This window comes from Chenopodium album, chromosome 9 (genome assembly GCF_948465745.1).
Source record: "Chenopodium album chromosome 9, dcCheAlbu1.1, whole genome shotgun sequence".
NCBI classification, from domain to species: domain Eukaryota; kingdom Viridiplantae; phylum Streptophyta; class Magnoliopsida; order Caryophyllales; family Amaranthaceae; genus Chenopodium; species Chenopodium album.
The window spans coordinates 19,543,746-19,568,626 of record NC_137842.1 but is presented as its reverse complement, the minus strand read 5'-3'; the positions used below and the strand labels follow the sequence as shown (position 1 = coordinate 19,568,626).

General features: G+C 35.8%; 2 protein-coding genes across 5 annotated transcripts; one reads left to right on the top strand and one right to left on the bottom strand.

Moving 5' to 3' along the window:
- Nucleotides 1-13,731: 13,731 nt before the first annotated feature.
- Nucleotides 13,732-19,606, bottom strand: LOC145559638 (uncharacterized). Of its 4 annotated transcripts, none has more exons than XM_081621032.1 (10): nucleotides 19,428-19,606; nucleotides 17,915-17,975; nucleotides 17,553-17,837; nucleotides 16,520-17,194; nucleotides 16,102-16,442; nucleotides 14,794-15,661; nucleotides 14,471-14,624; nucleotides 14,270-14,376; nucleotides 14,116-14,191; nucleotides 13,732-14,031 (listed from the first exon to the last, which is right to left on the bottom strand). In XM_081621032.1, exons 2-5 carry the CDS (start codon nucleotides 17,960-17,962, stop codon nucleotides 16,275-16,277), a joined length of 1,176 nt encoding a protein of 391 aa, XP_081477158.1. In that variant the 5' UTR covers nucleotides 17,963-17,975; nucleotides 19,428-19,606; the 3' UTR covers nucleotides 13,732-14,031; nucleotides 14,116-14,191; nucleotides 14,270-14,376; nucleotides 14,471-14,624; nucleotides 14,794-15,661; nucleotides 16,102-16,274. The 4 variants fall into 4 exon arrangements, with proteins under 4 accessions (XP_081477158.1, XP_081477159.1, XP_081477157.1 ...); XM_081621033.1 differs by having other exon boundaries at nucleotides 14,270-14,379; nucleotides 14,794-14,845; XM_081621031.1 differs by having other exon boundaries at nucleotides 14,794-14,845.
- A 1,120-nt stretch (nucleotides 19,607-20,726) lies between these two features.
- On the top strand, nucleotides 20,727-24,400 carry LOC145559637 (putative GPI-anchored protein At4g28100). The gene is made up of 2 exons (XM_081621030.1): nucleotides 20,727-21,590; nucleotides 23,792-24,400. The coding sequence occupies exons 1-2, from the start codon at nucleotides 20,949-20,951 to the stop codon at nucleotides 24,137-24,139; spliced, it is 990 nt and encodes a 329-aa protein (XP_081477156.1). The 5' UTR covers nucleotides 20,727-20,948; the 3' UTR covers nucleotides 24,140-24,400.
- Nucleotides 24,401-24,881: the final 481 nt, after the last annotated feature.

The following is a 24,881-nucleotide window of genomic DNA, read 5'->3' as shown; positions in this document are numbered from 1 at the left end:
AGTGTACCCCAATTTTTTTTTTGTGAAGGATTCAAAAAAAAAAGTTTAATCATAATCTTATTTATTAATTTTGTAAGAAATATTGTAATTGTTTAGTTTTAGAACTTAGGAGAAAAAAAATGATGATGTCAAAATTACTTTTGGCGGGAAAAAATTTCATAAGAAATTGATAAGTGTCCTTTAATGATGTCAGCGTGTTTTGTTTTAGTAATAATTAATAGATTAGCAATTTCATAAACTTTTACTCATTCAGATCTACAAGTGAGAAAATAAGCAAAGAAATACTACTCACTCTGTAGGGACTAAGAAAGACAAAAATATACATGTTTTATAAATATCAGTTTTAATTAATTGAAATTAATAAGTATATATACAGGGTAGAACTTTTGATTGAAAAGAATGAGTATAAAGTACTTACATTTGCCAATTATAATGTGATAAAGGGCCAAAAATGTGATCACAATAGCACAAACCATTTTTAAGCCACATTGACATTTTGGGCCTTTAAATCAAGAGGAAGTAAAAACCCAGGGTTGTGAGACAAGTTAAAGATGTCTCACAATGGCAATTTTGCAATTAAGTGGAAAATAAAGTAAAACGGGGCTGGTATTTGGAGGGAAAAGTTAACGGAATAGTAAAAAAAAAGAACGTGGTGGTCCCAATTGAAAGAAGGAAAGAAAGTGACAGCTCAAAGAGAAAGTGTACTTCTACTTCTTCATCAAAAAAGAAAAGTGTACTTCAACTTCAGTATTTGGAAAAGCAAAAAACTCAGCTTTCTTCTTCCTTCTGTTATATTTGATAACACCATTGCAGAGGGAAGAAGTCGTGAGAGCACCAAAAAAACAATTGTTTATTCTATCGAATTAATACAATGGATGGTGTTACTGACGACGATAGTGTCGTTAGTAACACCGGCGATGATGGTCTGGAGGTGGTGAATGATGGAGGTGGCGGTGTAGACGGAGGTCAGTTCAAAGAGTCGTGCGACGGTGCTACTTTAAGGGAGCTGATGAAAGGGGTAAGAATTTAATTACTAACAGTATATGGGAATTTTAGTCTGAAATTAATTTTTGAAATATTAGGGTTTTTTTTTAATGTATTCGAAAAATTTATAATTTATTGATTGCAGTCGAACATTGTAATTGAGCTAACCAAAGTTTGATAAGAAATGTGAATTATTGTTAATGTTGTGTTAGTCTAATTAAATATTAGTCAGAATTTGGAAGAAATTCAATATAGGGTTGTATAGGAGTGTAAAATTGAATTTGGAATTGACAATAAAAATGGAAAATTGAAATTGGTAGAGGTGGGTTGTCATTTGGGTATTAGCATTTTCTATGTTTTGTTTGGGTATGTTAGATGTATTTGATGTAGTTCTCTGGTATATGTGTATGGTAATCAATTATTTGTGTTTGTTGTTAATTTTAATTGTTTTCAATTATTTGGGTATTTCAATGAAAGGTTGTGGTTGGTGAAGAGTCTTATAAGACTCCCAAGAAAGGCTTTAGTAGTGTTGCAATATCTGTTGAGATAGAGAAGTATGTTGAAGTAGAAGTTGGTCTTCCTCCTCCATCAATTGGGATGGTCTTCCAGTCATGGCAGGAACTTGATGAATATTTTAGGGTATATGGGAAGCAAAATGGATTTGGGGTAGTTCGTACAAGTGCTTGTAAAGTAGGGAAATGGGCTAACGCAAAAATGAGAAGGAATTGTTTGTGGACGTGTGAGTGCTTTGGGTTGCCTAATAGGAAGCGGAGGAAGGTGGAGGATAAGTTAGTGACGGATGCTCAGATTGTTGAGGATGAAGCGGTTGGTGTGAAGAGGAGTAAGAAAGTTCAATGTCCTATGAATGTGTATGCAAATGTTAATGAACGTGGTGAATGGGTTGTTCAAAGGGCACATATGAAGCATGTTGGACACACCCCTACTCCAGGGAAGGCTAAGAATATTAGTAGGTTGAGGAAAAAAAATTTGGTTGAGAATCCTCATGTTGTCAGGCAGCTTTTCAACGAAAAGAGATGCGAGGTTCCCGTGGAAAAAATCTATAAAAAAATGGCCAGGGAGCGTAATGGGTTGGAGAACATGCCCTTTGCCCAGAAAGATCTACATGAATAAGTGGCGAAGCAGAAGAAAAAAATATTTGAAGAAGGTGATGCTAAAGCAATGTTTACCTATTTCCAAAGTATGGTTGAAGATAACCCAAATTTTTTTTACACATATCGAGTGGATGAAGAGGGTAGGTTGAAGGATGTACTTTGGGTAGATGCAAGGTGTCGCATGGCATACGAGGAGTTTGGCGATGTAGTTTGTTTTGACTCCGCCTACTTGACTAACGAGTACAAGTTACCGTTTTGCAACTTTGTGGGAGTTAACCATCATGGCCAAACCATTCTTTTTGGATGCGCGCTTGTCAGTAGAGAGACCGCTGAGACCTTTGATTGGGTGTTTAGCAATTGGTTGCGTTGTATGGAGAACAAAACCCCTGTTGCAATACTTACAGATCAGGACCCTTCCATGAGGAAAGCGCTTAAGACTACAATGAAAGGGACTACACATAGATGGTGTATTTGGCATATTTTGCAAAAATTTTCTACAAAACTGGGGAAGCATCCAAAATATCCTGAGTTGAAGGAAGAGTTAGAGAGTGTTGTGTATGATAGTTTGGATTGTGAAGAGTTTGAAAGACGGTGGCAAGAAGTGATCAAGAAACACAAATGTGAAATGGACGAGTGGCTGGAAGGTTAGATGGTTTGGATAAAATCTTAATTTTTTGTGTGATTTTACTATTTATTATAAATTCTTAAATATTAATGACTACAATGAAGTAACTCATGTTGTAAATATTGAGAGGCTAAAATTAGGCAAATACTTATCAGACAAATGTGAAGTATATAACAAATATTGCAGAAAGAGATCATGAATAAGTAATAGTCCAATAAATCGACTTTCTGATTTGTTATCATAATATTGCTGTCTACCAATAGTTCAGGGTAGGTTCCACCTCTCTTCCTTCAATTTTGTCATTGTTTATAACAACTCCATTAAGTAGTAGTAGCTAAATGAGTAAAGGCCACAATTCATGTCAATTATGTTACATAATATAATTAAATGGTTATGTATCCATCTTAACATGCTAAATGGTTATGTATCCATATGAAGGAACTTAAATGGTTATTTATCCATTATCCATCTTAACATTTAATATTTTTAAATTTCAGTATGGTTGAAGTAGGTTGATATTGAATGGCTTACTATAACATGGCTTTTATCTGGTATGAGGTTATGATTTTTGTGGTTGATGATTTTTGTGGTAATTTCAATTTTGTACCGTACACCTCTGTTTTTGTTGTCTCTGAATCAGCATTCATGGTGTTAATTTGGTAAAATTTCATTTATGGTTGTAATTGTGATATAATTCTGGAACAGGACCTGATATGTTGATGCCTTTTGCAAATTATACCCTAATTTTTCTACTGTTTGTCGTATACAATTTTTACCTTCTGGTTTTGGCCTTTTACCTTCTGTTTTTAGGCCTGTATGTTGAATGTGATATGTGGATACCTGCTTTCGTGAAGCATCTGTTTTGGGCCGGCATGAAAACAACCCAAAGGGTTGAGAGTATACATAGTTTCTTCGATGGTTATTTGAGCAGACATACATTGCTTTGTGAATTTGTGGAGAGATATTGTGAAGCTCTGGAGGTTAGAGCTATTAGTGAGAAAAGAGCCGATGACAACAATTCCAGATTTGTTAGGCAACCCATGATAGCCTTCCCAGCCGAGTCTGTGTTTTGCAAAATTTATACCGATGCCAAATTCAAAGAAGTCCAAAGGGAATGTAGTAGGTTGTTATATGTGACGGGTCTGGAGAAGAGGCAATTATCAGACACAATGATAGAACATGTTCTTGAGGATATTGTTTGGTTCAAACCAAAGAATTCAAGAAAAGAAGTTCCCTCGCAGAGGAAACGGATGTACAAGGTTACATACAACAGAAGCACAAAAGAAGCAGATTGTGAATGCAGGTGCTTTCATTGCCATGGTATCATGTTTCGCCATATGATTATGGTGTACCAAATGAACGACTGTACAGAAATTCCCGACAAGTACATCCTACGTCGTTGGCGGAAAGATGTTATTAGGAAGCACACTAGAGTGAAAGTGAAGTACCATGATCCGAGTAAGACGGAGGCGGTGTGTAGATTTGATAAGATAATGGTGAAGTTTTCTCCTATTTGTTCTAAGGCATCGATTTGCAAGAGTGCCTCTGATGTTGTGTTAAACGGTCTACAGTTGCTTGATATCCAAATTGAAGAGAAACTGTCCATGCTGACCCGGAATAGATCTGATCTTATGGGGTGTAACGGGACACCATCCTCTATGTGTTTGGAAAAGGAGGCTACACCACCTACTACTGAAAAGCAAGGCAGTTGTGCGAAGGACCTGTCTCTACAACTTGCTACCATAAAGGTCCCGCCAATTCCGAAGAAACCTCCTCACCGTACTATAGATTCGAGGTACAAGACTTGTGTTGAAAAATCGAAGAAATCGGGTAAGAAGAAACAAGCCACAGCCGCTGGAGGGGGTAGTCTTAACAACCCACAATCCTCTTTTCCACAGGTAATTAACTCATAAATTTATGTAAGTTGAAATTAGAAGGTGTATGTGTTATTGATTCGTTATTCATTATGTACATAGGAACAACATTCATTTCATATGATGGGTTTTAGTCCACATTGTGTTGGAGGCATTCAAATGACAGATGGGGATGGTTCTTTGGGCTACTTCACTTCGTTGTCTGGAGTTCAGCGTCCTCCTTCTGTTAGGGCTGCTGTTTCTCGAACTCAAAGGCCCCTTTTTCCCCCATATTATATGGCGTTCCAACAGTTCTGTCAAATGTAGGGATTTCCGATGTAAATGGATGGTTATATGTCGCCTAATACGGCCGTGTCTCAGTTCCCGTACTAGCTGAGGCCTGCAAATCGCGCAACTCCTGGAAGTGTGAGTGAAACTCCGCACCTTGGTCGGTCTAACAACAGTACACAGTAACTTTGTGTAGCAATGACCCCACCCTTTTTGTGTAGAATTGCTGGGATGTGGGTAGAGTTAGTTGTCTAACAGCCACCTGAAGTGAATTGAAAAGCCTGTTATTTTAGTTGGGCTTTATGTTGTAGGAAAATGGTCTTCCTTCAGGTCTATTTTTTGTAAAGAAATTCTAACTTGCATATTTTGACAACTTGTGAGTATGCTGGTGGGTATATGTGTTGGCATTTTTTGTAAAGAAAATTTAAATATTTTGATATAATGGAAAACTTAATGTTGGAATAGGTTCATTACAGATATTGATGATTTATTTCCTTACATTGGATAATTATTTCAGTTCATTACCCGGAAAATGGAAGTATATAGTAATGGATTATATTAAATATGAAAATATATAATTATTATTTCTTTGCATGGCTATAAGTGGAAACCTCTGAATTATTGTATATAAGTCGAAACCTATGAATTATTGTATAAGTGCATTTATGAATTGTGAAACAGTAGTTGTGAGATTGAAGCAAGTTGAACGATGGTGTATACATGATTTCTAATGCAAGTTGAATTGTGAAACAGTAGTTGTGAGATTAATTTTAAATTTTATTACTTTTTAACGTTGTATGGCTAAAGTTGAATCATACAAAGTATATGATTAAAAACATGATGAGATTAGTAGCAGGAGATGTTTTTGTATGTTTATATGTTTTTGTTAAAGGACTTTTTCGACCTAAGACTCTTGTTGCACAAAAAGTGTTCAAAGGTACTAGTAACATGTTCAACTTTACTACTAACTTGTTCAACTGGAACAATGCTATCCAAGGAAGGTCCAACTGTACTGCTAAAAGTATCAACTGGAACAATGGTATCATAAGAATGTCAGGTTCAACTGTACTACTCTCTTGTTCCTCCAAAAGCGTTAAAGGTTCAACTGAACAGTCAACCTTTGTAGTATTCACTTCAATGGACACCATTGTTCCATTGAACTGCGAAAATGTCCAATCTAACCTCTTAAAAGTTATACTAAACAATTGAAATGTTCATTTGTAAACTACTAACATATATGAGTACAAAAGGGCTTAAGTTGAAGTATTCATTTTGATGGACTTACATTGTAACATTCCGTATCTTAGTACCACTGAACTTTATTAGGGTTCTCCTGTATTTTGGTAGGGTACTAATTGTACATAGTACTATTGAAGTTAGTAACCGTAGTACTGGAACCATCATTTGGTGGACTGATTGTTATGTACTTTTAATTAAGGTATGATTGACATACATAAGGGTACCTTTTTCTCCACCTAGGGTATCATCATATTTGTAAGATGAAAATGTAGGGAAAATAAAATTATGGATGATAATTTAGTAAAATAATTGTATAATGATTTCATTATGGGGTAAGTGATGTGTCATCATTCCTTAACACTATCGACACCGACATGATTGTCAAAGATGAAAGACACATCACTTTGATTATCAAAGTAATACATGATTGTCTTTCAACATCACATGAACTTAATACGTAATCAATGACAGTAAAGTATATCTTGTGGTTTGTTCCACAAATACATATATTTCTTTTGTCCTACTTATGATACATTGTCATTGTTGACCGCATAGGAAAATTTATTAAATTACGTTGGAACCCTAAATTAAAAAATGGTTTTGAATAGTTCTATTATTTTGAGACGTCAATTTATATTTTGGTTTAGAGTACAACTGAAACTAGAGAAATAGACACAGAGGAAGTCATTGTATACTTGTATTCATCATAAATATTCCACTGTATTTATTTAGGGTACATTTAAAAGTTTGTAGGGTACCACTTGGATACACATACTGTTGTGGTACGTAACCGTGACACTGGTACCAATAATTGATGCACTGGTGTTACCAACTGTTATTGAAGGGTTACCTTTGAGTCAAACAAGTGTTCCTTTCGTATATATTAGGGTACCACTAATTGTTTTTAGGGTACACTCAATTTTTTAAGAGGAAAACCATTACATGAAACATGTAATTTTTGTATTAATTATTGTTTGTATTAATTTTTGTATTAATTATACTAACATAAGGGTTACTAAACACTACAACAACCATTTATGACGACGATAGCATGAAAATACAAAAGATGATATTGTAATCTTGTAAATAAGTACATTGTAATATTCTCACCGACAGCATTTGGATACACCTTGTTCTATGTATGTTTGTAAAGAACTACAATGATGGTCCTCAATTTTACGGTGGTTACAAAGTTTTATACAAATTTTATGTTGGTTTTTTTTCCAAGGGGGGGTGGGTGGGGTTATTGTGTGGTTATTGTTCTTTTTTTTTTTTTTTTTTTTGACAAGAGCTGGTTATTGTTCTTATGGATAATTATATAATGTTAATTATCCATCAAATAAACGTCCAATTAAGTTTGTCTTTTGTACCATTGAAAATAAAACATGTACAAATGTCGTTATGACATTATTGTATTATGTACCATTGAAAATTTGTCCTGTTGAACTGACATGTGCTTAGAGTCGCATTATGATATTGTTTTGTATAAATGAACTTTTAGTTTGTTCTCCAGTGGTACTTATACTGATTACAGTTTAATAAAAGATATAGGTAATTAGACCATTTGAAGCCCATGTAATTCCCAGGTCCATATTCTTTTGGAGAAGCGCTAATTTTTGGTGTTTTCACCGCCAAAATTATTTTAGGACTTAAAAACTCTTTCATTTCCCTTTGCTTATAAATACACATATCCTATTGAGTTACTAAAAGGAATACACTGACTTTGGATATACAAAAAACATGTCTTTGAACACATCCTCTTCAGTTGGCCGTGAAACCAATTTTGTAATTGGTTCCGGCGACATCGTTTGGGTGGCTGCTAAACGTTGCAACTGCGGGGGTCAAGCAATTTCGGAGTTCCGTATTTCACTATCCGAGGCTAATCCAAGACGACCATACTACAAGTGCAGGTCTTGTTCTTTTTGGAAATGGGCAAGGGAGGAGGATATAATTAGAAGCACCACCAACAATGGTTTAATGGAGATTTGGAAGAGGATTGATGTACTTGAAATAAAAATTGCTACTATGAAATATGTAATATTGGCCTTTGTGGTTGCTATGGTAGTTCGTTTGTTAATTTGAAATACAAATTTTATAAATAATGTGTTAGTTGTATTTGACTTCGTTGTGGTTCAAATTTGAACAAAATTTTATAAATAATGTGTATGCTAAGTTGAAAATATTTTTGATACATCTATGATATATGTCTTATAAAAATTTTAGAAATTTTGCTACATCAAATGGTTTTAAAAACATTGTTGGGTTCACTTTTGAAATCAATAAATTCTAATTCTGCCTCATATAATAGTAATTTAAACGTAACACATTAATATTGTACTCCATAATAATGACATACATAATGAAGCTTAAACATAGTACAAACATCGTAGCTTAAACAAAGAGCTTAAACATAGTTCTGCATCCCACTAATAATACATAACATAGTAACATAGTAACATAACATAATAGCTCAATCCCGCAACACTTGCGTTATCCTACATAAACAAGTGATCGTTGTCTGAATTCACAGTTCCATCATCATTCCCCCCTCTGTCTTTGTACCAAGTTGATGCAGGGTGGAGTCGATTGGGGCTTGGAAGGAATTTCGGCCTTGGCTAGTACAATGACAATTATTGATTAAAACAAATGCTACTAAACCATTATGATGTGAGACATAAAACCCATTAATTATTCGAAACAAGTATTATTAAATAATAAGTGAAACTAACAACTTAATACCTGAAAATCGACACCCATTTGCTAGCCGTACCTAGCCTCACCCCTGTAAGTCACCCAGGGATAAACATCGGATTTTTGCCAAATTACAAGCACACCGTAGTACCCATTTACCATCCCGAAACCATCAACCGAGTACACCCCTTGAAGGACATCTTTCACGTACCCCAGCAAAGCAGCGTCAGCTCTGGCCGCCGTCATGACCAAAACTTCTGGGGAAAAAGCATTGTATAGCTTATTGAAAGTTTCTTTGAAAGATGGACGGTTGACATTTCTATCATTCCACACAATAAATGTAGCACCTCTTGGAAAATATGGAGCGCCCGGAATGTCTTCCTTCGAGCCACACACAGAGATACGGTGGTACTTAATCCCTCTTAAGGATGTTTTACAAGTGAAAACATTAAAACTAACCAATGTAATGTTAACATTGACTTCAATTACATGAATTGCAGCACTCTTAGACCCTATGAATATTTGCTTTTCATCAAGAGGAATGGTGTAGATAGGAAGATGGTCGGTCATCACAATTCGCTTACGATCGAAGACAGGGATCAACTCCAAGGGTATGAAGGGAGCACCCACCACATCCATTGATTTTTGACATAGCCACCGTGCGAATACCGGGACACCCTTGTGGAGGTATCCTTCTAGGTCGGACAAAGTAGGATAGTAACCAGCCCGTACATCGAAGTCACTCACCTCCATAATGTTGTTGGGGATGAAGGTTGTTGTCTCATCGTCAAGCGATTTAATTAGTTGCTCCCGAACGATGTTCAGCGGTATCGGGTCCATGTTAAGGAAGTAATCTTCCCCAGCATAGTAGTTTAGGTTGTTGAAATTGAGCTCGAGTACAAGTGAGGTTATGAAAGGGCTGAAGTACATGATGGGTTCAGTTTGGTATGGCTGCATTAGCCGACCCCAAACGTTGCGTATGCTATAGAGGCGAGTGGACATGGCTACAGGAGTGTACGGTGGATGAATTTTGTTTGAATGAGAGTGTTTTGAAGTAGAGTGCTTCACAGAGCAAACGACAAAATTCAAATGAAGTAGTAAACAATACCACTACTGTGAATCCACTTTGTTCAATTCAATAAGCATTCTGCCCAATCTGACAACAAAATCAGTATTTGATTTGACAATTCATCACCCCAGCAGACTTGCTTTTAATATTTACTTTTTAAAATATTTTTATAAGGTGTTAACTTTTTATTTATTAATGTCGTAAGAGGAGAAGAAAAATCAAACAAACACAGTAAATGAAAGATAGTCATATAATAAAATAAACATATCATGGTAAAATTTTGTTACTGTGTGCTTTTACAGAGTGGAGTTACCATTTACCCTTAGGTGTTACTGTGTGCCAGAATAGTCCAACTACAAAAAGTTCAGGTCTTACTGACATGACAACACAATTCACTTGGCTCAAGGAAAATGAATTGGAAATTGTACAACATTCATGTATTTCATTATTAAAGTTTACTTCCTCTAGTTACTCCAACTTTTTATGTCCATGCAAGTCCAAATTTGTATCAGATAATGTTAGAGTCCAAAATTGAATCGGATAATGTTACCACCTCGGGTGTACTAGTTGATAATGTAATCCTCTTGTAGTCCATACAAATCTAATCCTTCTTACAATCTAAAAAGAAGGTGTGTTATCCGAAATATATTATAAATATAGGTTTTAGCATTTATCAACCACAACACAACACCCTTCTTCTGAAAATGAAACCTAAAATAAAAACCAAATGTGAGATCATAGATTTTATTTTAGATGGTGGAATACAAACGGGGCGAATTAGCTGAAATATATGGGGAAAGTGGGGTGGGAAAAACACAAATATGTTTTCAGTTGCTCCTAACTTGCATGCTCATGCCTCCGGAAGGTTTGTATGGGTCGTCAATTTACATTCAAGCTTTCCCGGTGTTTCCATCTAACCAATTAAGCGCCCTAAGCAAGAGTATTTGTGGGTCGGTTGTGGGGGAAGATCCCTTGTCATCGATCCTTGTTAAAAAAATTGACGACCCAGATCAAATATTTTTGGTTTTGAACCAAGTGGAACAAATTGTGTTGAGCTCCCAGACACACTAGGGTTATTATACTGGACTCCATTGCACATTGGTTCAGGCATGCTCATGACAACACTGCAAGAGGATTCATGGAGAGGGGTCAAATATTAATGTCAATAGCAACAAAGATGAAACATATAGCAGCTACATACAACATTGCATTCGTTGTGGTTAATGAGGTCATCGATGTCTTCGAAAACAACAACGGAATGTTGAAAACTTTCACCTCAAGTCGGGAAGTTAAGGCATCACTAGGAGACAAATGGGAACAACAAGTCTCGAACAAGATGTTCATTTCGAACCAGTATGACGACAATTCCAAGTCATGGTACCGCGAATGGCTAGTAGTTAAAAATACAAACAACTCCCTAGAACGGAGGCGATGCCCGTTCCACATCACATACGAAGGTCTTCAAGTGCTCTAGTGTAACAAGGTTACCTAGGGTATCATCAAGGTTATTTTCGGTACCGTCAAGGTCAACAAGAATACCATCAAGGTCGCCAAGGGTACCATCAAGGTTATCTAGGGTACCATCTGTGTTAGCTAGGGTACCATCTACGTAAACTAGGGTACCATCAAGGTTAGGGTACCATCTGTGTTAACTAGGGTACTATCAAGGTTATCTAGGGTACCATCTGTGTTAACTAGGGTACCATCAAGGTTATCTAGGGTACCATCTGTGTTAACTAGGGTACCATCAAGGTAAGCTAAGGTACCATCTGTGTTAACTAGGGTACCATCAAGGTAAGCTAGGGTACCATCTGTGTTAACTAAGGTTAAACTAGGGTACCATTATGGTTAACTATGTTACCATTATGGTTAACTAGAGTAGCATAAAGGTAAACTTGGGTACCATTAAGGTTAACTAGGGTACCTTTATGGTTAAGTAGGGTACCTTTAATATTACCATTATGGTTAACTACGGTATAAAAGGGAGTACCACTCATCTGCTGTAGAGAACCATTTAGGTGATTTAGGGTACCATTTAACTGCATCATGTGACATAATAAATTATTTATTTGCTACTACAACGTTATCCTTCCATCTTTTAACTATTCATCTGTTACTATCTTATTTTACCAACTTTTAAGTAAAGGGTAGTTGGTTTTAATATGTGAATTGCAAGGTAAAGTACGTACAGCTATGACAATGAACACCTACACTGTAAAAGTAAATTATCTAATTCAATACAAGTCCCATCCCCCAGCAAATTTTAATTGTGATATTAAAGGTGGTTGGATGTATTAAATTCCATAACAACTCATGGTATATATAATTCAACTACAAGTGTTACTACCATTACATTTCATAACAAACAACCAGAAGTAAAAGAGAAGTTCAACATCCACCTCATGGGCAACAAAGGTACTACGAAGGACTATCCTACTGTGTCAGTGGTCCTCTGATGATACTAAGTGCAACATGTGGCATATGTAGTAGTATTTGGTTACAAATAGCATTGCAGTGGCACTTATAAATATGTCAATTTGTAAATTTAAATTCATACACGTTAAAAATGATGTTTCAGTGGTACTAATATATATGTTTTGTTTTGGTTGTGCAGCTAATTCTCGTGAGGAACGAAAATGTAAGAAGCTATTACGAAGGGTGGCCAAGATCAACAAAACTGGGGTGCACGATCCGAATGCTATAATTAGGGATATGTACATGCCTAAACACAGCCACCGTATGATGTTATGTCATCAACTAGCCACGATTGCAAGGGGTGGCTTAGAAGAACCGATCAAAGGTATAGATTTCCATCCAAATTACACTTTTTTCACTCTATTCAAGGTTGGTAGAGCACGTTACTTTCGTAAGGAGGCTTTTTGTTTCATGTGGTACTTGGTCGATGTTGCAAAGATAGCCATCTCTTTCAACTTGAGAACCTTAAGGAGATCTCTAGCTGAGTGTTATGCGTACCCACTTTACCACACCTACCTCAAACGTTTCTTTGATTTTTTCCAATACCTTGAGGATTGGTGGTTGGATGTGGATGAGCAAATTGGCAAGGGGAATGAGTGGGGAGTTATCCTTGCTGGTAAGAGGTTCACTACACCTAATGAACAAGGAATCAAAGTGACATATCAATGGCTGAAATTCACACAAGAGGATCCAACTGAGGCTATTACAACCAACCCCGAGCAGCGCATTGCATTTCGACGCCAAATGTTGTCTGAAAATGGATTTGATGAGATGGCTAACTTATCTCTTGTTAATGCCAAACCATTCACCTACAATGACTACCCACCTGAGTATGTCAGACGCATACAACATGCACTCCATTTGTATGAGACAAATGCGGAAAGTGACTCCGCTGAGGGTGTTGGGTGGACATCGGAGTCTAGTTTTGAGTTTTGTTGATTGCTCGGGGCTGGTGTTGTTAAAGCTACTAGTAAATTAGAATTTAATGAGTGTTTGTAAAGCTATTAGTAACTTAGAAATGAATTACTGTTTTTATGGGTATTAGTAAGTTAGAATTAAATTGGTGTTTCAAAAGCTATTATTAAGTTACAAATGAATTCGTGTTTCAAAAGCTATTAGTAAATTAGAATTGTATTACTGTTTAAAGCTATATGAAAATTAGATTTAATTTATGAAATTTGAATCAACCTTGTGAGAGTGTATGTAGTTATGGGAATGTATTTTCCGGACTTGTTTTAAATCAATTACTAATTAATTAACTGACTTGTATGTGTTCCCTATGTTACTTATTTTTCTTACCAACTTAGGTGTTCTGAATTAACTCTATCAACCAAATTGTCTAAGCAACCTGCATTGTCATTGTCTAAGCAACCTGCATTGTCTACAACAACAAAATATCACCACATAAAGACCAACCACTTGGTTTGGTTTAACACACCAACAGAAATAACCACCTAAAAATTCAAATTCCACCACAAAAACACCACAAATACCCCAACATTTTTCCCTTAGATTAGCTAATAATTCCACCACCTAAAAATACCTAAGTGACCAAAACTACAAAGTTTTTTGAGAAGACATTGTCCTTCTGGGCCGGACTCGATCCTTGGGCAGAATTTCAACAAATTTTGCTAATAATCCGTTGCAAGAATTGTTTGCATCCTCCAAAAACAACCTCTTCTTCAAGTTCTTCTCCTGCACAAAATATTTTCAAAAATTGTTATACAACTTCTTCTCCGGACAAAATAGCAAAGCAGCCATCTTGAACAATAAACATACCAGAGAGTAACTAGTATCAGGACAATTACGGGCACAGTGCTTAATGCAACCAAGCATTAGCACACCATAGGAGAAACTATACATTAATAGGATGTGGTTAGTTGAATTGAACAAAATGTAGTATGACATTATATGCGACAATTAATAAACTTACGTATCCGTCTGCTTCACCATGCCCACCACATGCTTGGGCCATTTCTCACAAGTCCCCAACTCCCACAACGGATCTTTCAATTGGAAAAGAACATCAATGGCCTTCACCTGCTGATTGGTACAACTTTTAAAATCTCACCATTTTCAAATTATACTGAAAATTATGTTAAAACACAAAAAGTGGGGTGGCCAAGTTACTAACCATTTCAGAAACAAGCTCTGAATGTTGTTCATAAGGATCCGGATATAATGAATCAATCAATCATCCAGAATTGCTTCTTCACCAAATCAATGAAAAGGCACCACCAGTGTTCATCCCCGTTCTCTGACGATCCATCAAGCACTGAGAAAAACAACTGTTTCACAACGAACATTATAAAATACAAAAAGTTAGGTACATTATAAAATACTAGTAAATTATAATTTAATGAGAATAAAAATATCAACAACGAACATTATAAAATACAAAAAGTTAGGTACATATTAGTCGAATATTATCATTTGGAATAGTTAACAACGGCTTACCATACTTCCTTGCAAGATTTGCATAATCCTTTTCCTTAGCCTTAATCATCATCTGCATAAATCACAAGTTAAATGTTTCACGAATGTTAGTAAATGCCAATAATGACAAGTAAAACAACTCATACATCATATAATTATTCCATAGGAAGGATCAATCAAAATTCGTTTCCTCCGATTCAGAAACTCAACTGTCCCCTAGTACTTTGTGTACAAAATCGATATCATTCTCACATATTGATGCCCAAGACGGGCTCGAGGAACCACAACACCATAACAGTCCCTCTGTGTAGCATTCATTCCATCACACTCTATGATGGACGGTCCCTCCTTGCCATTACAAACACAACCAATTAAATTGGACATAGTCTATATGTCTCAGTTAAGTTTTTTAACCATGTTAGAGCAAGCTATAAATCTTTTAATCTACAAGATTGATTAAGGACAATGTGGACTATCTAAATGGACAAACCAAATATTTTCATGTAACTTTAACATTAACACTAACATAAACCGCTAGAAAGTAGAAAGGATAGACAAAAAAAAAATACTGCTTTTCATCCTTCAAATCCTTCCATCCTTTCACAAAGGTCTCCAACCGCTTATCATAAGTTGTTTCCCGAGTCATCGTATCAGCAATTTCACCATTGCTAGAATTACAAGATTCCTTCTCTTCAGCTGGGCACTTCTCTTGGGGTGCTTTCAACACTTTTGCACCCTTGTTACTACTCCCACTAAGACGGGGCTGACTCCCTTTACCCATGCTGACAGTGTGCATATCAAGATGACCAGCCTTTGAACTACTGCCTAATGCTTTACCAACTATGCCCTCCACTAGACTAACAAGCCTATGAGTTAATAGAGCAAGCACCTAACCACCATAAATAACAGGGAAAAGTATTAATAACTGACTTATTATGACCACATGAAAGTTATAATTCAACAAAATATATCAAGCCCAAATATGTTTACAATGTTACATCGATGTGAACATAATACTCTTCAAACTAAAAACCATCCATTTTTTCATTGGGACGACTAAAACACCATCATAATAAGATTCATGTATAAATTCACTCTATGGTCTACTAGTTTTGGTTAAATGCTGCTCCAATTATAGAACAATAACTAACCCTGATTTCTGATACAATAATATAAGGAAAAGAACACAAGATTCAAAAATGGTGTTCTTTGATTTAATATAAATAACAAGCAAAGGCAGAAAAGTAAACAATCCTATTTAGAAGGCGGCAAGCTCAAATAATCCTATGCACCATACCCAAACAAATCACAGGATGTATAAGCAATTACCTGATCCGCCATAGAATTCACCGAAGTATTTGCAACTTTACTGTGCACCAGCTCGGGATCTCCATCATCACGTGGAACCAAAGGATGGTCCTCCCCATACGCAATGTCAAGAACGTGTTACACAAGTACCAATTAACAATCTCACTTCCAATTTAACAACCCATCATAAATGATTAATCACAACTTTTTTTGTCCACTCTCATCGGCAAAAAGCCAAACTCTTCATCAGACCTCCTATCTTCATCTACAACTGCTTTTAAATGGTCAGAATCCCAAACCTTCAGCCTGGGGTATACACCCCACCTATTTGGTACACGATGGAGGTGATCCAAATAAAAAATCTGCATTTTCCACTAACTTTAATTAGCATACACTTTCTTAAAGCATTAAAAAACCAAAAACTTAGGGTAACCTTTACCATAAGAAACACGAAGCTCCCACCACAGCCACAACGGAATCCATCTTTCTGGAACTTTGTTTGAAATCGATCAGCGGAGTCGCGCACCCAGTCAATTGTGAACTTGCACCAATCATATTCTCCTGCTACAGATGCAACTACCAATGTGGGCACCAACGATGCAACCAAGTTTGAACTGTTTGTCGTCGTGCAGACTATCATTCCTAGGGCAACAATTGGGAAAGCTACCATAAAGTCCTCTTCATCAAATTCCGTCTCCAGCTCCACCAGAGTACCATCTTCATGCTCAGGGCACATGGCTGCAGCTGCAAGATTGAGAGACACCGTTTCTCGCTTCAAACCAACACCGTATTGTTGAAACACCCGCATAATCTTCTGGGTGTCGTCTTCGTCATCGCCAAGAACAAGAGGAACTTCCTTCCTTCCCATAGGAATCCCAAGAATGGAACTTACTGGGTTTGGCCCTAGCGGAAGAATTGATCCATCACCAAAGAAAACTGTCCCATCACCAAAGACCCTACTCATCAGCCAGTAATAAAACTGCCTCGGGATATTTTTCATATCCAAATGCAACAACCCCCCAAAGCCCATACTTTCCACCAGCTCCCGTCTCTTCGGATCGAACTTCTTGACCAGATAACAAAACTTTTCCACTCGACAAACAACATTGGGCTGCTGCAAAACAAAGCAAACATATTAGCATTACTCCCATCACTGTTTTTCAAATTCAGTTAAAACTAAATACTAGATTCAAAGATAACCAAACCAAACCACATGACCATTTCTTCCATTACTCTATTTCAAAATAGAAGATAACCAAAACCTACCAAAGCGAAGCACATCACATTAACATAACCTATTACCAAACCATACCTTCCCAATGTTATCATAATGTGTCCGTAGGACTACACCATCGGCCATAACTCTATGTCCTTATGTTTGAATACCCTACCAGGAAAAGCAACAAATTCTTACATTTCAAATTTTCACATACAAAATAATGGTATCCTTCACAACTAACAAATCTTCATACCTTCTTATTCCCCCCTCCACACACCGACTTCCCTTTTCTCTTCTTACTCTTTCTCTTCATGTACTCCTTAATCATCATCTTCATAAATCCTCCAGAACTAGAATCAGAATCCTCATTGCTCGAATATTCAGATTCCTGATCATCATGTTCTTTATCATCATGTTCTTCGTCTTCACCATCAATTCTTCCCTTTCGTTTACCAATCCCCATTTTCTTCGATTGGCCCACTGGTTTCAGATTCAATGACGAACCCACAGGTTTGCGTACCTCTCTTTTTAATGGACCCTGAAAATCATCTTACAAAAATTAGTTCCACTTTTAAAATTCTATCACACCAACAACAACAACAAATAAATACTCACCCCCCACTTTGTCCGATTCATCGACCGAACAATTGACTTTTTCTTCATCACTACACTGAGTCTGCACATAATTTGGAACCAAACATTAGCTTTCTAACAGAATATACCTTAATCATTTCAAATAAACATCTAACACAATAAAAACTCCTTACAAGAATCTTACAAGAAAGGCATAACAACAAATAACTGATTACAAATAACAAACCCAAAACTAAATAACTGATTACAAATACAAGAAAGGCACTACTACTAATGACATAATTCTTAAAACAATATGCCAATCATACAAAACAAACCAAACGCAGTGAACCCATAAACCATGAAAGATTCCATTAAACCATGAAATAAAGCGGACATTATTTCTACAATGACAGTAAAGCAGACAAGCCATACACACATTCATATGGATACGAAGCGAAACCCAAACCACAAAAACTAAGCATTAAACCATTAACCTCAAAAAACATTCTCACTACCCTTATAATTAATAAAACAGTTCCACCCTTCCCATATTTTGTGCCAGTTTAAACTGCATTTCCTCAATTGAATTTAATGGAAAACCTACCTTGCTTGAACTATTGCCTCAATAGTCTTTTGCTCTTGTGGGCTAAGGTTGCCTTGCCTCAATATCTCTGGCCCTAATGGTAAGAATCATTCACATTTTCATTTTCTTTAATGTTCCATGGGCACAAGTCATGATGAGTAATTACAGCCTGATGATTTAATCCCCAACGGGTGTTTGTGATGAGGCTTCTAGCAAAAGCTAGGGGTGTTAATAATGAACTTTGTAACAGCTATATACCAATCAACATTGAAAGGTGGTTAATGCCTTTGTCTTAGAAATATATGTGAAGTTTTGCTCCAAAAAAAAAAAGACTATTGAGGTTATAGTTCAAGCAACGAATTTACTGCAATTTATACCTAATTTGTACAATTAAAACCCACTTCCCAATTGAAATTCGACATTCTGGAAAACCTAACCCCAAAATTTGACCCCCCCAAACCCCCGATTTCATAAAAAAAAAAAAACCAATCTTTGATTTCAACAACACAAAATAATAACTACAATGATATTAAATCAGACAAACCATACACACATTCATGTGGATACGAAGCCAAAACAGAAATACCAAGCCTTAAACCATTAAACTCAACAAAACGTTCTCAGTACGCTTAAAAATAACAAAAAAAAAAAAACCGACACACACTGATTTTGTCCCATTTTCAAACCCGATTTCCCCAATTGACAAATATTTAATGGAACACAAACGACTTTAAGCACAATTTTTACCTTATTTGTACATTTACAACCCACTTCCCAATTGAAATTCGAGAATTTAGAAAACCTTACCCCTAAATTCGACCCCCGAAACCCTAAATTCGACCATCCAAACACTCGAATTCATCAAAATAAACCAATCTTTCATTTAAACAACACAAAACAATAACTAATCCTCGACTACAAGTATAACCCTATTTCAAATTTCTTCAAACACACAAAAAAAATACATACCTGAAGGAGATGGACGTCTCACGCTTTAATTTTGACGGAGGTGGACAGAGATCCCAACGGGGAGAACCTATGAATCCAGCAACTCTTCGTCGGGGGACGATTTTGTCGAAAAAAATCGAAGAAGATTGACAGTTTCAATTTCGTCGAAAGAGAAAAATTGGAACAACAGAGAAGAGAGAGAAAATACGACAGGAAAGAGGAGAGAGGATATACGAAAAGCTGTAAGTGAAAAGGACGTCTCACCCTTTCCTCGTAACGGAGTACTTTACCTCGAAACGGCATAACCAGCTGGGAAAATTCAAATTACATATCAAAAGACAACTTTGCCCCTGCGAGACAACACTAAATATCTCGCAACACTCCGTTAAGAAAGCCTCTTAAATCAATTTTAAAATGATTGCTCTTTACAACCCAATCTTTTACCAAAGAGTCAATAACTTCAACTTTTATCCAATGTTCCCTTACAACCCACGTCTAAGAGCCTGTTCACTTCAACTTAATTTCAGTTCAGTTCAGCTCAGCTCCAATTAGTTCAGTTCAGTTCTGCTGTTAATTTCCTTCTCTCATTAAATATTCATTTCACCTCTATTCAGTTCAGTTCAACCCAATCAGTTCAGTTCAGTTCAGTTCAGCTCCAATCAATTCAGTTCAGTTCAGTTTAGCTCAGTAAATGTGAACAGACCCTAAATTAGATTATATACCTGTATATAGTTCACAATAAATACTCTAGTAAACCAACTTAGTTTATACCCTTATACATATATTATGCATTTAACTCCATTAAAAAAAACATGTACAATCACTTATTTTGGTTTAATTCTATTTATCGACATATACATTCACTCATAAATCTACATTTATTTCATAATTACATTAAAGAAGCCTACATATTAGCCTTAAAAAAACCACAATTCCGGCCGTGCTCACTAACAACACCACATTGCCTCACACGCAACGCACGCGCCGAGCAACCCTAGCATGGTAAAAAGTGAAAATTGTGTTAATAATTTTTAAACAGTAAGAGTGTATAATTTCACCTTCTAATCAATTAAGTTAAAGGTGACTATCTCAATATGTAAAGACAAGGAGAAATGTTTTAAGAATCTAACGTCTCTAATCCCATAATTATTCACTTTACACAATATAATCAACTTTTTCACCTAAACATGAATTTAGACCGTGGGGCATGATTGAATGAAGATCAAGGCACAACATAACATTTGAACATCTTTTCACTAGTCCCCATACCCCTCTTTTCGACTTTTCCTCTTCCTAATCATCTTTTTCCCATCGTCCTCACCTTCTCCTGGCATCTCTTTTTTCTCTCTCCTATCATCTTTTACACAAATAAAGGTTGGCAAACACTTTCTTTTCCACATATTATGACTTTAAATCTACCCTTTGTTTCTCCTTAACCCCACTCATTTTTCACCTTCTCTTCCAAACAAACACTCCCTTAAAAAGTTAAACAATTAAGTATCTCATTGAATCTTCCTTTCTTCTTTCCCAAAGAACTCATCAATGGATTCTCTTCATCATTATGTCATAATACCTTTCATCTTATACTTCACCCTCTTTTACCCCCACCTCACTTCAGCCGGTCTACTCTCCGAGCCAGTCCAACCCACCAAACCAGACGACTACCCCACCACCCCAAACACCGTCCCGGCATTCCCACTCCAAACCGACTCACAAACCTGCCACTTAGACCTCTCTGACGAGCTCTTCGGTGGGGTCAATGAAGCATGTGGGCACAACCTAGACCGTAGCCGCTGCTGCCCGGTTCTAGCCGCGTGGCTGTACGCGGCTCACGCTCGGTCCGCTCTCGAACTACCCCCGGCTCAACCCCCCGTTTCCCCTGACTCGGACTCTGTTTTACCCATGATGCCTGAATCCGACTCCCAAAAATGTGTCAACTCGCTTCAATCGTCGCTTTCGAAACGAAACATCACTCTTCCTCAGCCGAATAGCACATGCGACACCGTTTTGTGCTTTTGTGGTATTCGGCTTCATCAAATCGCGTCGTTAAGTTGTCCTGCTGCGTTTAATTTGACGGCGAATTATCGGAATGCGACACCTACTGCTAGCGTCAGGAATTTGGAGAAAAACTGTCGTAATTCTACTTATGCTGGGTGTACTAAATGCCTTGGTGCTCTTGAAAAGGTATTTTTTTTTTTACGTTATTTTCTTCAAATTCTCCAATCATTTCCTCATTTATTGATCTTCATTCTTGAATTTATTTTATTAATTTGTCCCCCCTTAATAAATGATATATGCCAATTTTCATTAATTTCTCACTCGTGGATCTCATGTTCACTTTAATTTATTGTCAATTTTTATTTATGAATTTGGTTTTTTAGAATGTTTTATTTATTACGGAGTACTTTTTTTTGTAGTTATTTTTAGAGCTTATGAAATACTCTAAGTGACTATAAATGTCAAAAATAGAAAGTAATTATGTACTACCCTTCAATGATTTCAATCTTGAAACATTTTTATGAGACATTTACCGTTCAAATTGGAAAAATATTTAGAAACGGAGTGACTGAGTGAGTAATATTAGTGATAGTGTGTATCTCGGTTCTCAATGCATTATGAAGAAAAAAAGCTTAGGATGATAATCATCGAATGAAATGAAACAATTGTCAATGCTAAAAGTAAAAAAGTGAATATACGTTTTCAACTAGCTCCAAAGCAATGTCAAAATTGGGTATACTTTACAAAAAGTTATCCCTTAATTTAACTAGTTAAGTATAGGCTAAATGTGATTTTAATTTTGGCTTTATTTTGCCAAATAAAATATGAAATTATTTTATAACGTTACACCTTTTCAAAAAAGGGTATATGTATAGTAGCAGAAGAGACAAGGTATAAAAAGTTGTTTTGGGTAGTGGATGAATCTTTTTCTCATGTTTATGTAATGGCCTGAATTTAGAATTTTTGGAAAAAAAAAAAAAAAGTTTTGCTTTAATTTACTCCTAATTTGCCTTTCAGTTTTCATTTCATTGTCAAATTGTGTTTCTCGAAGATAATTGGACATGGGTGGAATACACACAGTTCACAGTTGTATGTGATTAAGGTTGTGCCAGCAATCCAGCATTGCCAACATTTTCTGGCCTACGTTATTATATTTTTAATTCGATATTTCTCATTTCTATAAATTATTCAAATTTTATAAAATTTGCTATATACGAGAATTGTGCAATGTATCAATGAACTTTTAATTTTAGACTAGACTAGAAGTCTAAATATAACGAGGAAAGAAGAAATGTAATTCAAAGTGGAGTACTACTTTTGGCTCTACTAGTACTCTATAAGGAGAATTTAGCATAGAAATAGAAAGATTAAGGTGACGTTTTGGGCTTATGATTATAAGGAGAATTTAGCATAGAAATAGAAAGTTTAAGGTGACGTTTTGGGTTTATGATTATGTGAATGGTATCGACATTTGACACTTGAGATTGTTTCTATTTTTAGTGTATGTATATAAGATATGGGGCGTTTGGTTCACATAATGGTTTGGGTTTTATTCATTCCATCTCTATACCTCATACTTAGAACCTACGAACCAAACACCCCTTAAGTTTGATTATTGTTTTGAGAACTAAACACCCCTTAAGTTTGATAATTATGTAACAGAAGGCCATTCTAGTTTGTTTTTCATTCCATTAAAAAAAAAACAAAGTTTGATAATTATCGTAAAAAAAAAAAAGGTATGATTATTTAAAGAAGAAGAAGAAGAATTAAAAAAAAAAACTCGGCTACATAGTACTACAAAACAATGAAACATATAGCGCTAAACACGTCGTTTTCATTTTTGTTCCCTCCATTTTTAAATATTTGCTCCACTTTCCTTTTTCGGCCGTTTTTAAATACTTGCTCTATTTTCTTTTATGGAAAGTTTTTATAATATTTAATTCATTTCTCACATTTAATGGACCCAACATAATACTTTCTCTCCTCCTATTCTTCCACTACTTTTGCTTTTTAAATTTTTTTATTTTCTCAACTACTCCACTACCTCCATATTTTATTACTTTCTCCAATTTTTCCTAAAACTCCGCGCATAAATAAATGAAGCTAAGTATTTAAAAACTGATGGAGTAGAAATTAAAGTTAAAAAGTCTAATACAGTAAAGTATGCCAGATTTGTTTTCATAGGACGTAAACACATTTGCAGCTCCAAACCACAAATTTATAAAATCCAAATTGTTTAACTTGTTGAAAAAAAGTTGTAATTTCTGTCGAAATATTTTTTTTTTAATTGTATGATGGAGCTTATTTATTTTATATTTTTCAGTAACCATCGTTTATATTCCATGGTAATTTTAATCACAAATTGTTATAATTGTCCATGATTACAGCTAAAAGACGGGGGCAAGAACGGAACAAAAGTTAAAAGAGGCAGTACTACTAGCAGAGCATCAAAAATGTTCAACAGAGATTGCCAACTAATGAGTTTGACGTGGCTTTTGGCGCGGAACAAAACATTGTACATACCAACAGTCTCGGCTGTACTGCGCGCAATCATGTATAGCGCGCACCCTCACCAATCTAAGTGCAGCCCTGACCAAGAGAACATGCCTCTGGCTGTCGATTCGCTACAATTTGACAAATTCAACTCATCCGCATCATCTCCGGCGTCTATTTCTTTTTTCTTTCGCCTCGGCATAATTTACGTATTTACTCTTTTGTTACTATTATTAGGGTAACCCTTAAAATATAAACTTAATTACTTTCTCTCACTAAAATTTTCTCTCTCTTGATTTGTCTGCTTCTTCTGCTTCACCTTCTGCTTTGTATCTTCTGATGTTTGCGTTGTCAGAGTCACGTGAAGCTAGTGGGCACATTTTGGCGTTGTTTACAGGGGGCTATTTTTGTCATTTTATCCGCTGTAAATTACTTCGATTAGAAGTTCGGATTTTTGTAGGCAACTGTTTTGTCTCATTATTTGGTAAATAAATTTGTATATGTTCCTGACTAGATTAAACCCCGTGCAATGCACGGTTGTTAAATAATTCTAATGACAATAAATTTTACCAAAAATAATGGATATAAATATTATAAATAGACTTAGTAGTAAAAAGTATGAAATATTGTGAAAGAAATTAATTAAACATATAATAGATATAATGGGCAATTTGATATTTAAGGACATTTATTTTAGATTTTATACAAACTAAAAGTCATAATTTAATTACAATAAGTTTTTTTTAGTAAGTGGTTTTGGAGGGAAAACATTTTACAATATTTTGCCAAGTGTTCTCTATGTTTCGCCTTTAGTATAATGTAATTGATTTCTGATTCCCTATATATGCTTATTCGATGCATTTTTAATTTTTTTATAAGCTTACTGGCTCGGTAATGTCTCGTTTGTTTAAACGATTTTAAAGTCTAAACTCAAAAGTTAAATTAGACATAACAATAATGGTATTGTTAGGGCCTATAATTAGT